The sequence below is a fragment of the Anopheles arabiensis genome, chromosome 2 (assembly GCF_016920715.1).
Source record: "Anopheles arabiensis isolate DONGOLA chromosome 2, AaraD3, whole genome shotgun sequence".
Classification (NCBI taxonomy): domain Eukaryota; kingdom Metazoa; phylum Arthropoda; class Insecta; order Diptera; family Culicidae; genus Anopheles; species Anopheles arabiensis.
The window spans coordinates 75,774,076-75,791,956 of record NC_053517.1 but is presented as its reverse complement, the minus strand read 5'-3'; the positions used below and the strand labels follow the sequence as shown (position 1 = coordinate 75,791,956).

The following is a 17,881-nucleotide window of genomic DNA, read 5'->3' as shown; positions in this document are numbered from 1 at the left end:
TACAAAACATCAGTGTAAACAAGCAGGGCAGTGTGGTGCATTGATTATTGAATGTAATTTACAGAGCAGAAGTTATCAATGAGGAAATCTCATTCGTATCATCTTCTTGCTTTCAATCAATTTGTACAATGCCGGTTTCATGCGCACGGCTAAAGTTTGTGTGAGTTTTTTTTCGGTTCGCCGCTCCAAAACGCTTATGGTGCAGTTTTCGCTTCGTTTGCATTCATCCGCTAGTCGCAGTGGTGGTGGCCCTTTATCGGTTCCCAATCTGGCTGACATATTAGCTGTCCGAATCACGGAGATTTGGGCAAGTGTAAAGCGCAGTGCAAAGCATGGGACTATTTCCCGACCCTCCCATCACGCCCCGGCTGAAGAGGCGTCTCTTTGGCGGGGGAGGTTCTGGAAGCAGTTCTTCCCGCAAGAATGAAAGTGTTGTGGCGGGGAACAGTGAGGGTGGAAATGCTGGAAGCAGCAGCAGCAGCACGGGAAAAGACTCCGGGAGGCATTCAGGCCGTCGCCATCCAGGAGACCGCGACGATAGTTTCGGCAGCCTGTCGAAGTCCTCCACTCCGCAGCAATTGTCGACGTCTTGGGAATTCATCCGGTAAGTAGCAGAAAAATAAAACATTTAAGCATGCTTGATTGAAACAAAATGATCTCCCAAATGCGTTATAGATAGCGTTGTGGTGCGTGGCGGTGTTTAATCATCATGCCCTAGCTACAAGAAAATGAATGTTTTTTTTGTCTTCTCACCCGTTCTTATTGCCCTGGACATGGTTTTCCCGCAATACGCAATCAGGCGCTTTTTCGGGCAGACAGTTCGGTGCCGCACGTTTTACGCCAGCTTTCTAGGGCAGCAATTTGTGCGCCATTCGTACGAAATTCCAAATGAATAGCCATTATGTGTGGTCGGGTAGAGGATTCAAAAAGGACTTCCTCCACTCGTAAACTTTGCTCCATTAAATCTCGTCCCATTCCCTTCCATGTTTGTTTTTTATGTAGGTAGGTCTGATGGTTGGTTGTTGGTATTCCGTGTTTTCCGTGGTTTTCCTACGAACCATCAGGCGCCAAGGCAGACACACACACACACACACTGTTCTGGCACGATCCTATTGATTTGACCGAGATTTATGTTTATTCATATTTCGGTGGCTCGCACACGGGGCTAGATGTTTTCTTTTGCTATGTTTGCCGAATATTGCACTGCCACTGTCTTTGCGCCGAGCCTGGTTGGGTTAGCTTTGCCTGGTGACAATTTATGAGCTGGGCAATAAATTTTGATTATGCGACTCAACTTGCCCCTGGACCTGCTACACCTACTATTGATAGGATAACGATACATTGAAGCTGTTGTTCCGCTTTCCAGGAAAAGTGTTTTCTTGCTGCAGGTGGTACGAGGTGCGGATGGAGACATCATAATTTGTTTTCGCCTGTTATAGGTGGCCCGCAGCGCGTGAGAATACGTCATGATAGTCTGGATTCTAACGAATCTATCGCAGACACGTTAACGCGAACCGTAAAAACTTCAACCGTGCCCTGGTTGTACGTGTTGTACTAGGGCGATAAGTGTTTTAAAGCCGTCACTATCAAAACAACGGCCGGTGGATTTTGGGTTTCGGGCGGGCCGGGATGGTTTATGTTCCGAGGAAATTGGATTATCGGTATGCGAGACTTTGATAACGCGGGCGAGACGTCGATTGTTGAACTAGATGTGGAGCGGATTAAAAAAAAAGAGAAGGGAATCGATTTTATGTCGAACTCGTTAGAGGCGATATGATTTTTTACTGGTCCTAGTTGACCTAGTTACACATACAATTTAATTAGTTAGAGATCGTGCTGTAATGATTGTACGATTCAATTATAATGTTAATGTATATTTCAGATTATAATGCTAAAAAAATATAATTAAGAATATGTTTTCCTGATGGCAATATTTATAAAAATAAATACCAAATTTGAATACCACAATTGAAACCGAAACAGAATTTAGAAAATGAATTAGTTGCATTTAGTTAACTAATGGTTGTATGGTCAACATTCTAAAAGCGTCGTTCGATGGGCTTGTTGAGTAATGTTGTTTAACTTCCAATTTCTACACAAACACTGCTGAAGTGCGTTTGTGATATTCGACACTGTGGGAGTTTTAGTGTTCTACCTCCTAGACAGTAAGATATCAAATTTAGTACAATTGATTTCGGGTCGTACGTGGAATTCATCCAACATGTTTTCGGACACAGGTTGATGTCCGACAGAGAGAAAATCTGTCAACGTTGCTACAGGATCGGTTTTACCGGAACAGTGATGTATCGCCCGTGATCGGTTTCGGCGAAACAGAAGACGAATCTCCTTCGTACCGTTTCTATCCATCTAACCTCTTGGCAGGCAGCTTATTCTAGACCCAAGCACAACAACAACACGTACGTTTGCTGCCCGCCACACAAGTCGTTTGCGGCCCGGGATCTGGTTTCAGTCTGCAATATTATTAGTACGGCCGTTTGTGTGTGTGTGTTCTGCGAAGATAAAAACTATCGTACCATATAGGTTTTCGTATAACATCCTTGCTACGGTGGAATGTGCTGTCGAGGCACATACGCACACAAACAATCTAATTTAAAAGTGAACCCAATGTTCAGGTTTAGAATGTTAAGCAAACAGAACTACCAACACACGCGAAACTTGTGCCTTTTTGTAGGCTTGTTTTAAATAATTTAATTGCATTGTCTATCTCGGTACAAACCTTTAAATTCATTTAACAATTTAGTGCCAGTGCCAGTGGGGTAACGCTTTAACACATCGGTGACACGTGCCTCACTAGGGCCTGATGAGGCAACACAGTGTGGAGGACTCGTTGGCTGTGGTTAGCAGACCATACCATACCGCTTCACGTTTCAGCTTGCGTATTCGATTCCCATTCTAGCGAACAGAAAAATGCACTCCCATGCATCAACAGGCAATCGACATCGCGCACATTGCCACATAGAAATTAAAAAAAAAATCGACCTGCCCGTTCCTGTCTGTCCTCTGCGAATGGCACTAAACCGCAGATGAAACTGTTGTGCCACCGCATTGAATTACGCGACGTCATTCAAAAATACAAACCCAGTGAGTGAGGCAACTTTGGTGTGTTTATTTTATGTCGCATCTGTTCCGTTATTGGTTGGCCGTTGGTGTTTGAAGTCATTTAATTGAATTAGAAGAAGAAAATAAAAACATACTACAGAATTGTTTGTGGGAAGGAAAGAATTGCTTTAACACCTAGCAAAACCATAATTGCGTTAATAATAAACCAACGGGGTTGACATTCTTTTAGCAAAGTAACTGAAATTCGAGCCTGAAGTGTGTGTAGTACGCAAATCTTCTTGAGGTATCGCCGTACTGTCGCTTCCAGAAAGCCGCCCCCCGCACGAGCCTACATCCGACGGGGCACCCAACCACCTTTCCGAGGGCAATGGCCACCGAAAAGTACATTTCCATATTTTTTTTTTCGTTCCACGAGCAGGAGAAATGTTTGCAACTTTGCAGAAAGTGTAGTCGGCAAAGTCCATTTCTTCGAAAATCGGAGCAAACAAAATAAACGAAATCCACGCGCTCTCAGCAACAACGGAGAAACGACAGCAGAAGTCACTCCGTTGCAACTTGTCAATAGCACCCCGAAGTGGTTTGTTGTCACTTGGTGTGTCATTTTCTAAGACAGTTGCAAATGAGGTGTCCCGTTTATGTTGCCGCCGCATTTACGTTGCTGTTGTTGTTGTCTTTCGATTCTTTTCCCGTGTTTGCCGGATCTGTTCCACCGGTGCCCGAGTGCGTCTCGGGAGGGCTTTTCGGTTTTTAATTTCTTGCCCGCCCGTGTGTACCATTAGGCACTGGCGTCGTCGCGATCGTGTACCTTGAGACGGCGGCCGATAAGAGGCCAGGCGAAATGTGAAGCGAAAAGAGGCCCACCACCGAAATCGAACCGAAAAACACACACACGCACACACAAGTTGCGCTTGAAAACACGTTCCACGTTGTCTCTCTCACTCTTTCGCACATGATCCGGGAGTTCCGAAGGGGAGCCTTTTTGGGGTGTTTTGAGGGCAAGAGTGCTTGTCTCGATTTCATTTCCTGTTTCGGGACACCCGGGACCCGGGTGGATCACGTCTTCGATTGTTGGGCTCCTCGCTCGCCACCGATTCACGACCGCTGGAGGTGGTGGTGAGGCGTGGAGAATGGAGAGGACCACCTTTCCGATGAGATGATGCACCGGCGGGACTAAGGCACTAATGAAAGCAAATGGTTGCTGTGTGCCATTCTCGTGGTTCTCGTCCCCGGGAAGCCGGTAAACATCTGCCGCGATAATAAAACGATAACACTTACGAGATGCGACCGGTAACACTCGCCCCACCGCCGCCGTCTGTTCGCGCTTAATCGGCATTAATAATTGGTTGGCTTTTAGCCCGGGCCGTTTTCTTACTCCTCAGCGCATTTGGTGGCTTTGCGGTGTGATTCAACCTCACAGTCACAGAAACGATAAAAAAGTGAGTGGATCCGAATTATCATCAGCTGGAAAGGCTGTGTCTTCGTCGATGTGGTACAGAAAATAATTAACGCTGATAAAATCAATCCCCAAAATGTGCTGCTCGGTTGTGCTGCCTTTACCGGCGCGCTTTTTGACCGCTGGTCGTCTTTTCGTTGCCATTTGAAAGGTATGCGCACGATGAGGTGAATCTTTCCAGTTCGAGAAAGATACACTCCACCACCCTTGAGCTGCTGGTGCTGTCGATGGAAGGATGGTGGAGTGGATTCGAGCAGGGATTTGCTGTTTTCGCTGGGTTCGCTGTCACATGGTGCTGGTACCGTTGACTGTGCGCAACCCCAACATTCACTTGCTTCTTGTATAAGAAAGGTAAAGCGTGGAACAGGTCAATGAATCCTGTGTGGCACTTGATCAAACGCTTTTTTGCTCATGAGTGTGTATGTGTGTGTGTGTGTGCGTTCCTTATTCCGGTACTGGGTGTTGGCGCATATCGCGCAACCCGGGAGTGCATTAGCACGGTGAAGCAAGAAGTTGTTCTCTAACAGTTCCCCCAATTTGTGCTATGCCACATTGAATTGCGACATTGAAAAGAAAACGAACAACTAAAACAACGTTCCATTCATTTGTGGGCAAACAATATTGTATTGCTGGGCGGATGTTGTCGGCGGTGAGGTAATTAGTTGGTGAAAAATGATTTTTAATGTGAATTTACAGACCACATAAATCTGGGTGAGACTTTGTGCGCCGTATGTACGCAGGAAATGGTTGGTTGGTTTAAAAAAGGGTTTTGATTCATTCTTGTGTCATCGGTGATATGTTGTTCCAATTATATTTCACACTCCATGCGTTGAACATTGGTGATGTCTTTTTGTCATTCTTTGTTACTTAATGGTCAGAGTTTGTCCAACAAGTCAGAAATAGACTCTGAAGAAAAAAACCTAATTTAGTAAAAAATAGTAAAAAGCTGTGTTTTCAAAATGGAAATTAAATGCAGCCCTTTAGCCCTCCAGACATGATACTAAAATTATTCAAACTGTACTTTATGAATGGTAAATTTCTTTTGTTCTATTTTGAAATCATCAGCCAGAACATGTAAACCTTTCTTTGTTATCAAAATCGCCGGTAAGAAGGTTTTAGAAAAGAAGAAAGAATGCGTTGTAAAGGATATTCTATTACCAACATCCTATTCGCGGTGTGTATGTATGGGTGTGTGTGTGTGTCGGTGAGAAGTCGGATGCATCGGTGGTAGCAATAACCTCCTCGAAGCAATCACCCAATCTACCGGCATAACGGACTCGCACGGAAACGAACTGCACCGTGTAAACGCAATCGCTTCTGCGTGCAGCTGTTTTTATATCTCTCTTTACTCTCTGTTGCTCTCTTCCGTTGATATGCTGCAATGAGAAACAGCATAAAACATGAGAGACAGCATAAAAGCTCACCCCAACAGGAGAACGAACGCGCACTAAAACGACTGAAATTGCTGCATTGCCCTGGAGAGAGAGAGGTCAACGGCAGATTGAACCATTTTCGAATTGGTAGTCCTTTTTCATATATATTTTTTTTATTGGATAACGATATTTTTTCCCTTTTTTGTTTTTTTTCTGTACATTTTTTATGTTTAATTTGAAAAATATGATTCTGTAGCACGTTTGCTGCGTAAACATTGTTATAATGTGCGAAAGATATCACATACCGAAATCATTAGTAAGTTTTCATGTCTCTGTTTTTTCTTCTTTACATCAGCTTTTATGTAAGGGGTTTGCCTTCTTAATGTTAAACATGTCTATTTATAAAGTTACCGCAATTTAGGAAAAAAAAGAAAAAAAAAGTGTAGCACTACCAACCTTTTAAACATGTATTAATTGTTTTGAAAAAGGCACAATGCTCCCACAACCACCGTACAAGTGTAAAGAGAGCCATCCTGAGCGAACGCGGCGGTGCGGTCGAACGAGGGATTTCGGTTCGCAGAGAAAACTATGCTCGCTCTCCGCTCATTCGCGATTAATCCTTTATGGAGTAAAGATCTCTTCGCGTGCGCGTCCCGTGTGTTGTTCGCGTTCGCGTTGTTGCCTTTCAGCCCCGTCTGCTTTCGCTTTCGACGTTTTTATGGTGCGATTTAGCCGAGTGCGTGGTGGTGGTGGCTGTGTCAGAAAACCTACCAAAATGTCCTTCGTTGGCTGCTTTGTTGTGCTTTAACTGTGCTCAAGTTCAACGCAAACGATCCCAACCAGCAACAACAATAAACTTTAACTTTCCTCACAGCGCGGTAGAGTATAGCCAGCGTGCTTGTCTGATTGGCAGCATTTCCAGCCTGTTTTTAGTGAAATGTTGTAGAGTGCATTTAATGTAGTGTACGTAAAGTACGTCTCTGAAAATTGATTAAAGTGAAATGTTGCTGGAATTGTGCCGCATCTTATGGTACCATTTGAAAAGTGTTTGTTTGAACCCTCAATCGAGCGTGTTGTAAAGGAGATGTGTTCAAAGAAGAACACAGTCGTTCGCATAGATGCGGCACACGTGTGTGGTATGGTACCGAAATGCTCCCTCCCGGAGAGAACCTACGGAAATGTGCCTCCCAAAAACCTGAAACCAATATCGATTATTGTGTGCATAGTGGTAGAGCGCGTGCTGCCTTTTTGACGAGTGATGATGGGCTTTTATGCGAAAATTGGCGTTTAATGGTGGTGTACCGTTAAGGCAAAGCGGGCAGCAGAGCATAGTGTTGGTGTTTAATGTTGCTCCTGCTGCTGCTGTTTCGGACCTGCAAAAGGTTGAATGACGAGAAGCGAGAACAATCCTAAAAAAGAAAATAAAAACCCCCGAAGAGGAAGACAAAATGCAACACAAAATCTTGATAAATGAAACAAGCCCCCCCTGTACGCCGGCCTGTACGCCATCGCGCAGAAACAAATCGAAGGGACGACTATCGTGCCGCTGTTTGTATGTGGGTGGTGTGTGTGTATTTGTGTGTGTGTTTGTTCGTGCGTACTGCAAGTGGGTGGATTGAACCACCAAAAGATGTTGTTGGGGAAGGTTGCTCCCCTGTCCCAGGGCCGCCTCCTGTGTGTGCGCCTCTGCCCGTGTGATTTTGGGTTTCTTGCGGTGCTGCACACAAACACATACACAGAATCGTTTGGTAGAAGTGAAGCAAAAATTGTACCGGAAAAAAATCCCCAAAAACAGTGCAATTTATTTTCGCCTTGCTCTCCTTCGCAACCGTGTGAGCGACGTTCGGTGGAGGTTGTGGCTGGGTGCTTTGTGGCGGATTGTTTTGTTAGTGTTTATTGTGGCATGTGTTGTGTTTTATGCTGCCCCTGACGGCCGGTCGTCATTTCTTGAAGGGATTTTTTTTCTCTATCGCACAGGGTTGACCTGTCATGCTCTGCGTATCATTTCGCTTGCGTTATCATCACTGTCTTCGACACACCGTGTGCGCCGGTTTGCGTGGCGCTTCTTCTTGATGCGTGTTGGGAAGCATGTTGGGGATGTTTTTTTTGTTTTTGGTTCGGTTTCAACACGCCGCTACCAGTTTACTATCGACCGAAAAAGATCGAAAGAATATACTCACGTCGACGTGCTGCTAGCGCTGGTTTCTTAAGGAACACCCAAGAAAAATAATCATTTTTTGTGTAGCACCTTTACGAGGGGGATCCCGCATGCGGAGAATTTCTTCAGGGTGAACCTGGCGTACGTTGTTTTAGTGGGTGTTATAGTAATAAGAACATGCTCTTTGCAAATTGTACTTTTGTGTAGCCGTTGTGCGAAGTTTGCTGCTAATCCACCGTTTAATCACAGTGAAATACGACAGGGCATAAAACATGCGGCTAATAGGATTCAGTTTGACCTTGGCAATTGGGAGCCGTTTGCTTGTATTGCGTACATGGTAGATTAAAAATAGGAAACTGAGCACTAATGTGACTTTTGTCGCTGTCGCTATGAGAACGGCAAATGTTGATTCAGAATTGCTGTCAACCTAATTAATTTACTTCGATTTGATACATGAGCATACAGAGAAGAAACATAAATGATACAGAGAAGAAACAAATGTAGACTTTATACAAGTAAATGACGATTATAATATGGTCATGCTAGATTCATTCCATATTTTGGGAAAGATTTATTTGGAAAATATCTTGTTAAAACGCATGAATGTATGCGTTAATTGGCTTTACTCATTTCCTTATGGCAATTGGATGAAAATCCTAAAAAATTGAAAAAAATACATGCTGTTAAATTTTATTATTATTAAAGTTGAGTTGGTTGCGTTGCTGTACAATAATTTGTAATCAAACTGAAATATATAGAAGAATTAATTTATATGAAATTTGATTGTACATAAGACAAATCTGGTTTTCAGTCCGGTGTCTTTATCTAAAAGTAGTCTGCTTTAAATGTTTTTTTTTTTATTAACTCGGCTTAAATTTTAAATGCGAAACAATTGGGGTTCAAGTTTTTTTTTACTCAATTCCTTACCAGTGCCCTTTTTGTATCAGGGTTGGAATTAAAATTGGTTGGAATTATTTTTTTTACTCGTACAAGTCTTAGGAAGGAATTTTTCAGAATATGGAAGAAACAGAATAGAATAAGAATTGCGCAAAAATGACAATCGAACAGTTGCTCAGGAATGCTCCTGACAGTCATTTGCGTTTTAAATGTGATGGGAGATATATTTTATTGTACCTGTATATATTTCATTTTAATGCAGAAAAGTTATATGGCTACAACATCTATTTATCTATGCAGATAAACTTTATTACGGCCTCGGCCGTATTTTCTGCTCAATCATCTAGATTAACCAAGAAAAAGGGATTACCTCGTTACTCAATCTCTGTACAAAATGTAGTAACTTTTTGAAGTTTAAAAGTTCATGTCACACATGCTTGCAAGTATTTATCATAGCGCTTTTTCGCCAAATTCACCTGTGAATCATTGACAGGCACTGATATGGTCCACCTTATTGTTGGTATTAGAGTAAATTCCCCAGGATTACCGGCCTGCCTGTCTGGGAAGCTACTGAATCATGTACGCGTGTGTGTGATCTTCGGTTTCCGAAAGATAAGAAGAGTTGGCAAAATTAAAGTCATTTGCTCTGTGCTCGTGCAGTCGAGCTTACCTTCGGTACCTTCGCCACTGCACGTATGTTGTAATCTCACGTGTAGCAACGTAAGTGCCCACGCAGAGTTTCTGTTTTACCTTCCTCCTTTTGCGTGGGTTGCTGCACTCTGTTTCACCGGGCGATAAGCGTAAAAACACACTCGCACACACGAAAAAACAAACAACAAAAACAAAATCAAACTCTTAGCAACAGTTTGAGTCATGCTTAATGACGACGCCAGGGGAATACACGATTTGGGCCTGGCGCCCGATAAGCGCCTGCAAGGTGCCGGCGAGCGCCGACAAAAGGTCATAATCGCGAGCCCGGGTCCCATTAGCGTCTTTGGGCGACCTTAAGACACCCATGCGCGTGGAACAGGGTCACACATGTACAATAGCGACGAAGCGCACGAATGTCTTAAGCTACTATATATGTATGTACTCGCGGTGTGGGCGTCATTCATACAGTTTTTGTTTTGAAGAGTTAAGGGCTACGAGCTGCTTCTTCGACTTTTAGCGCGTTGAACTGGGCAAACCGCTCTAGGGACGAGGCGCACAGAGCAGAATAGAAGTTCGATGCCTGCAATTACAGTGCAGGATAATTGAGGGTACGTGCGTCGAACTCTATTCTAGCTCGACTCAAACGCCCATACTTTTCCGGCTTTTCGGTGCCAGCAGAATGGGATTATCGGCGTGTACGTGTGTCTGGCGAGTTTGGCCCGTCTTGCACGTCTATCTCTTTCGCTACACGAAACCAGCAGCACCGGCAGCCCTTTCTTCTCTGGGGCATCCGGGAGTTTGCATTATTTACTGTAGGAAGTGTCCCTTTCCTTCCCCCGACCGGTGAAGACACGTTTATGGGGGCTTATTGATTGGGGTACGCTAGTTTCTCCTGGTCCCCTGTGGTCGATGATGCCGCGTTTCGTTTTTGCATATTGATATTTGAAGAAGGCTCGGGGAGGCATTCTTTTCCCGCCTGCCTGCCTGCCTGCCGAGCGCGTATAGTCCGTTTTAGCAAATGAGCGAAGATCGTGGCCGCCCAAAAAAAAACAAAAACCTGTGGACTGGTCCAGAGACTCCAGAGAAGGCACACACTCTGTATCATGTCTGCTCACACACCATGCGGAGCTGTCTTGCCGTTCGCTCGTTTTTTCTTCTCCTTCGTTGTTGGCGTTCGTTCCGTTTTCTCGCTGAGGGCATGTCTTGCAGCCCTCATCCGCGTTGAGTAATTTATGTTACGTTTCGTTGTGCTTCTCCCCCAGTCTTTTTTTTTCGCGTGCCCACTATTCTATGTAGGCATTCGGTATTGCCTATTTTGCCGTAGAGCCCTATCACTTCGAATAACAGTAAAAACCACTTGCCGCCATTACATTTATGATACACCCTGCGAGAGACGGCTCGGGCTCGGACTGGCTGGCTGGCTCGCGCTGCTAGAAGGGTGTCTCAAGTTGTTGCGAAAGGGAAGATCTCGGAGGCTGGCAATTGGAGAGGAGCGTTTGTGTCAGGTCTTTTACCTTCTGCTTACGTTCCTTTTTTTCCATTAGCAAGCCTTTAGCAGCTCCAGAGAGGGGGCCGAAGGTGTGGATATTAGAGAGAACTGAGAACCCAAGACCTCGGCGATACACTTGCCTTGTGTCGATTGCAAATATTGCGTTTGGTGTGTGGGTTCGGGCACCAGCAACGATGCAAAGGGAAGAATACAACAGCAGCAGCAACAACAACAACACCAGCAACAAAAAGATACTCGACAACTGCGGGCAATATTAAACTTGGCTTGGCCGCTTATACGCACACGCTTATATGCACCTTGTTCGACGACAGGAGTACATTTGTTCACACATATGGAGCAGCGGCAGTGGTTCATTAGCATCGGCAGGGCAAACGGAAGCAAGGGGTAATCTGCGTGCTTAGGAGGAGGGGTAACATCATGTATAATTAAATTTTATGCTAGTTACAGGTTTAAGACCGTAGCATCGTTGAATGCTGTGCAGTTACTGGAGCATGAAAATGGTTGCAATTTTGAAGGTTTTATTAAATCTGTTTGTGAAACAAGTGGAGATGGTGGAAAGAGCGAGATAGAACTGGGAAATGGCATACAATTGTACCGCTTGGTTGTAGGATGATCCTTGGTAATGTGCTACTCACCTGAAGTGCGTTAGTTTTAATTGAAATGATACAAAAGTGCTCACAAACTGGAATGAATCGATGTAATCAAGCTGCTGTTGAAGTGTATGTTTGCTTCGGAAATTTATGTGCAGGATTGTACAAGTTCCCATTACATGCTATATTAGTTTTTTTACGGTTTAAGACCTTTGTTACATCACACTTAAGATCTCTTTACTTCAAAGAATAGTCTATATCATATTTTTACTTCAATATACCTACAATAACCAGCACGAATGTATCATAATTGAGGCAATAAAGTAGTTTTCATTCACGCCAAGGACCTTATGACTTCTTATGCTATGCATCTTCTTCTTTGGCGCATCAACCATTTTATGCCAAGGCCAGCTAGTACTACTAAAAGGCTTGGCTATATGTGACTTATTGATTTGATTTTGATTATTGCCAGACGATGGAAAAAATGGCAACTACGAGTTCTATAAAACTCATAAGAAAGCGTAAAGTGTTATGTCTGGTCAATGATATTCAAGATTTATTGTTTCTCTATTTTAAATGTTTCTCTAATTAGACAGCTGATTGCAATGATTTATACAAATTGCCACGAAAATCCTTGAGCTACTTTCAATCGTTCAAAATCAAATCACCTGCCGTTCGCTATTTAAAAAAAGAAAGAAATGTTTAATGTCTGTGTGTGTAGACTGCTTTATGCACACTCTTTACACAGTCATACGTGTTGCCCTCTAATTGCTGAAAGGTCATTTGCGAAGACGTAACACCCCGTATCATAAATGGGCAGACCGGAGAGCATTAACGTCTCCGTATGTTAACTGCTCCATTGTCCATCCGCCGATACAGCCGCGCTGAATGAATGCGTTTTTGGCCATAATTTCGCGCCGCCAGTGATTTGTTTAGCATTTAAAATTTTACGGCTCAAATTAACGAACCCCTCCCCCGTGCCTTCTGCTGCCCCGCACGGTCAATACAAAATTTAGAGTGCCCATTTTGGGAGATGGGCATTGTAGCGTTTGCCGCATACGCTGGTGGTATGCGAATCAAGATCGAAGTGGGAAGCGAGAATATGTCACACCTCGTCCCTCGCATACCACCCATTTCGACCATTCCGAAGCCTTTGCTTGGTGTTGTTTGGCCCCGATCCCTTTTGCTGTGCACCCGTCATCAAACACGGCGCAGCTGATCGCTCAAGTTGATCGAAATTTAAATGTTTCTTTTTCTTAACGGGCGCTGCTACGACTGACACTGACTGCGCCGTTAGGAGAAGTAGTAGCACCCGCTCGGAGGCAAGCAGGGAACACCGATGTCACACCGTTCAGTTGCGGGATTGATGGATTGACGGGACGATTTCGTCGAGCGGTTTTATGACGTCGTAATAAGCTCTGCGCATAAGTGTGTGCGCGCGCGCACTCTCGCACAAAATAACGCTTTATGATCAGCATTTGTTTGATGCTGATGCGGCCATTAACTGCTGGTATGTGTGTGTGTGAGTGGTGGTGACGAATGGCAGGCAGTCATTGCCGCCATCTCCTAATGTTCGATTGCCAAACTCTCCGGGGTCGGATGGATGGATCAGGCCGTGCGGGGCTATAAATAGTGCTGGTGGTGGTTCCTTTGGATCACATTTCTTGAGGAATGCATTGCGCAAAAAATCCAAACCCTGCTGCATGTGTGTATGTGTGGGGTGGTATGGCATGAAGAGAGAATGATTTTACCTCTTGCGTATCGACCGACGCTGAAGGGAAGGGTGGAATCTATGTGGTCGCAATGCGTTTTGAACGGAGCAACATTGAGCTGCAAGCGACGTCGTGCCTGGAAGTTGTGTGCGAATGCGCGCGCGCACAGGTTGAACGTTCTCTTTTTTGGCCCCGCGGGACTGAGGGACGTCATTGCGCGCATATTAGTTGATATTAGTGATGGGAAAAATGAAGTTTTCGTCGGAATCGATTTTGGCTAGTTCCGAAGTTTTCTGGAATCGATTCCGGACAGTAGGTCCATAATCAGTTTCAGCTCCAGAATCGGATCCGGAATCGAATTTAGAATCGATTCAGGATTTGACTCAGAAATCGATTGCGGAATCGATTCAGGAATTGACTCCGGAATCGATTGCGGAATCCATTCCGTAATTGATTCCGGAATCGGAGTCGATTCCAGCATCGGAATCGGCTCTAGAATTGATTCCGAACACGGAATCGGAATCGGATAGATCCGATTTCGAGTTCTCATCACTAGTTGATATGTATCGGGGTTGATATGTGCACGCTGGACATTAGATTCTAATATTAGAAGTCAACTGATGGCATGGAAACTAAGTAACAAATCACGATAAATAGAAAACAAAATACAAAGAAATGAGCTTCCTTAGTAGAGATCCTAAGAGTGGATGAAGTTTGATTAGTTCGTTCAGTTCTCTCAAGAGGCTGCACAGATGAACGATGAACTGCGCCGGCAGGATTTTGCAAACTTCCCTTCGCTTAGATGAACGAATGAACGGAGCAACGAAAGAACGAATGAACAATCCTTCAGGCCCCTAATATAAACTAATTCCTCTAAAGAGAACTATTTTTCCGAAGTCTATGTCTTTACATTAGTCTGTGTTGCTAAAGAGGTTTCCTTCTTAGCTACAACTGGCAATACACATTTCAATCCCTCCGGTTGATACTGTTGATTTTCCATTCATTCTGGCCACCCCCACCGCACTTAGGTCGTGTCGGAAGGGCGCCAGGAAGGGAACCGGATTGGTGACCGGAGCGTACCTGCTCTCTTGAATGTGACGAAGTTGATCTCAAATGGTGCATAATATACTCCGTGCGCACACACACACACACATACACATTCACGCAGCAGAACCCCGGGTTTGAGCGGGTTCGAATGTTGTTGCGCTTGACGAACTCGCTGCCGCCGCGGTTGGAACTCCCACTCGATAAACTAACTCCACCACCCAGGGTAAACCCGGCAGAGCAGCAGCATCTTTGAGAGAGCCAGTGTTACCAGTGTCCTACCTCCTGCCACCTCCGTATTTCTTGATATGCTATGCTGTGTGTGTGTGCCGTTCCATTTGGAATGACATAAATTGTTAACCCAGAAAAAAAGTATATAGCTCCACCGCGGCATTGAAAGGAACAGGCAGCGCACCGTTTGCAGAGGTGTAGAATAAAATGTTTTGCTAGTTGAGTTAGAAAAGGAGACCAGATCGAGCGACATATATTTTGTTTTTTTTTTTTGTCTTGCCGGTACCGCATGGTTCTTTGGAAGATAAAATATAAAAGCTTTCCTCCCGTTGATCGCTTGTGTTTGGTTGCGTTTCGCAATTTTGCGACCCTTTTTTCAGTGAGCTCCGTCAAACGCATGTGTGTGTAGGTACGAAGATGCACACCGTTGCACGTGTCAGTGATAGTTTCTTGTTGCGGGTTGGTTGAGTAAACCTCTCTAATGCCCCTAGAGGTTGTCGTCGCCGTCGCCGTTAGGAAGGCCACGGATGCTGGCAGATGTGGGTATATAAATCAGCAAGCGAAAAAAAATATCCCGGGCTGGTGTGTCTGTTCGAACGCACGGGATGCAATGATACGGAGCTGGCTGGCTGCTGCGCTTCCCTCTAGACAGCGTGTCTGATGCGCGTTACGGAGAACATTCGCGTGCACGTAGGCGTGAGTGTGTGTGTTTGTGCGTCTTTGGTCGCCATCTCCCCCACTTGGTGTGGAGTGGCAACATGGCTAATTTACGCACTCGCTTGTAAAGTAATGATTTGCGGTCGATTTTATGAGGTAATCCTTCTGCAGCGAGAGTTATTCACTCTTGGTGCAATAATTTTCCTTTTTCTAAGTGCAATTTATCTTAGTTTATCATTCGAGGTGCAACCGCTGCGCAGGAGAAGTAAGTGTTTTGTAACGATGATCGGTGTGTTGTGGCATGGTCGATGGGCGTTAAAATGTGCGCAAAAAAAGAGCAAAAAATGTTAACATGTGTCAGCATTAGTTCGTTCGATGGGGGGACATACACTATGATGGATGTTTCTTGCTCTTAACTAGCAGTCACGTGAGTTATTGAGTTTCTATAGGGAATCATTATTTTATTACAGTGCTTGCGTAATATTTCGGTGCATATGCTACTCGCAATCTAAAAAAGTGTTTAAATTTGTGGATTTATGTTTCATCCCCGAACCTGTTGCATGATGAAAGTGCAAAACCGAAGTGAAGTGCATTAAAACATGAAGAAGTTTAGCAACGATGCTTTAGCAATTCCGGTCAGTGTCCAGCAGTTATATGGCGTCAAATAATGCTTCAAAACTGTGTTAAAAAGCGCAAAACACCGAGGGTGTAAACAACGGCCGGAAGCAAACGCAACAAAGAGAGCAGTACGCGTTAAGCGCCCTGCACCAAAATCCAACCCAGTGCCCTTGCCCTGCCGCGCCCGTTTGCGTTCAGTGATATGTTGAGTGAGTGTTATGGACATTCTGACGACAGCCGAACGGGCGCGTAAAATTCTGCTGCTTTTGCTTTCGCCGCCCCGTGCGTGTGGTGCAGCGCGTGCCGTGTGCTTTCCGTCTGGCGGCGACGCGAATATGCACTTTTGTTTGATGCAGTAGCAGAGCTGCATCCTCCACTCCCCCCCCCTCGCCCCTGCGCCCTCCCCGACAAGTAGGAAGCTGAACGGAAAAGAAAATGTTGGGTGCACTGAAGCGTCGATGGAGGACTACGAGAAGGTTGGTAACGGTTTCCAGAACAAAAGTATAACAAAATGACAACGGTCTTGTTAAATGTTGTGTTAATGCGTAAAATATCGCACAAGTTGGTGGAAACTGTATAATTAACATTCACGTGCTTAAGAAGATGGTTCGACTTTGGTTAAATTGATGTAATTTGAGGTTTTATGGTCTAGTAAAATGGCTGCTATTTCAGCCTGTGTCTGTGAAAACATTAATCAATCATGTTGTATTTTCGATACCTAATTGAAAGCTGTGTTCCGTTTTATTTTATTCGACATTTTAATTTATTCAACAATTGACAGCAGTATAACTTGAATATTATTAAATTACTTTTCATTGCACTTTAAAATGTCGTTTTACCGTACGACCAGACAAGTCAAGCCAGTGATGCGTGAAAAAAGCCATAATCAAAAAGGTTAATACCTTTCACGACTATCTATATCATATACATATCACGACACGAGACTGTCATCCTGTATAGTGCGATAACGTTCTGTGAAATGTCTATTTGTATTCGCGTCCACACTAGTGTTGGGTTTCATGAATCTCTCGTTGAGATTCATTCATATGAATCTTCAGTGATAAATGAATCGAATCTCGAGTCGAATTTTCAAAGAGAAATACATCTCTAAAGATTCACGAATCTTTAAAAAACATGAATCTCTAAAGATTCACGAATTCATTAAAATTCATGTATCTCCAGGGATTCATGAATCTTTAGAGATGTATGATTTCCAAAATATTGAATTTGCCCAATCCCACCTAAAACTTGCTCGTCGTGAGTTCCATGGAGCCTCGTATGGACCGTCTCCCCGTAGCAAACTAACTATCCGGCTGCGTAGTTCTTTCCAAGAAGTCTAGAAAGCCTGTATAGACTGGCATGACCACGTAGGTTGTTATGCCAAGAAGAAGAATAATAAAACGCATAAGCTTTATGATTTCTTAGGGTTTCAAGAATCCCTAGAGATCTTTTGAGATTCATGAATCTTTCAAGATTCAAGAATCTTGCGAGCTTAAAGAATTTATCGAGATTCGTGAATCTTTCGAGATTCGTGAATCTTTCAAGTATCTTTGAAGGTTCATGAATCTTTGAGATTTATGAATTCTTCCAACCGAGATCAGCTACATTAGATCATTTCAGAGATTCATTCAGATTCATGAATCTGAATCAGATTTACCCATCACTTCTCAACGAATATCATCGAATGTCACCGATTTTGTCTTTAAATATATAACAAATCTACAAAATCCAAAACATTCGTCTATTGAAATATTTTATTCTATTGACAAATCTATTGTCTTTTGAAACTAATCTTGACCAGCGATGAAAACTTAACGCTTTGCATAAAATATCCCCTTCTTTGTAAACATTGCTCTGTGGTGATTCTCAACGAAGCCTTCCCAGTCATGCTTTGCCTTACAACGTG

The 17,881-nt window shown here is 44.0% G+C and overlaps 1 protein-coding gene across 4 annotated transcripts in view; it reads left to right on the top strand.

Annotated features, from left to right (window-relative positions):
- Positions 1 to 18: 18 nt before the first annotated feature.
- Positions 19 to 17,881, top strand: part of LOC120893896 — a 54,015-nt gene continuing 36,152 nt past the window's right edge. The window contains exons 1-2 of one of the 4 annotated variants that reach the window (XM_040296087.1): positions 6,524 to 6,628; positions 15,828 to 16,451. In XM_040296087.1, the coding sequence (XP_040152021.1) occupies positions 16,411 to 16,451 (41 nt within the window). In that variant the 5' untranslated portion in view covers positions 6,524 to 6,628; positions 15,828 to 16,410. Of the gene's footprint in view, positions 605 to 6,523; positions 6,786 to 6,852; positions 6,871 to 15,827; positions 16,452 to 17,881 lie in introns of those variants that run through there. The other 3 variants (XM_040296086.1, XM_040296088.1, XM_040296085.1) reach the window with 3 other exon arrangements.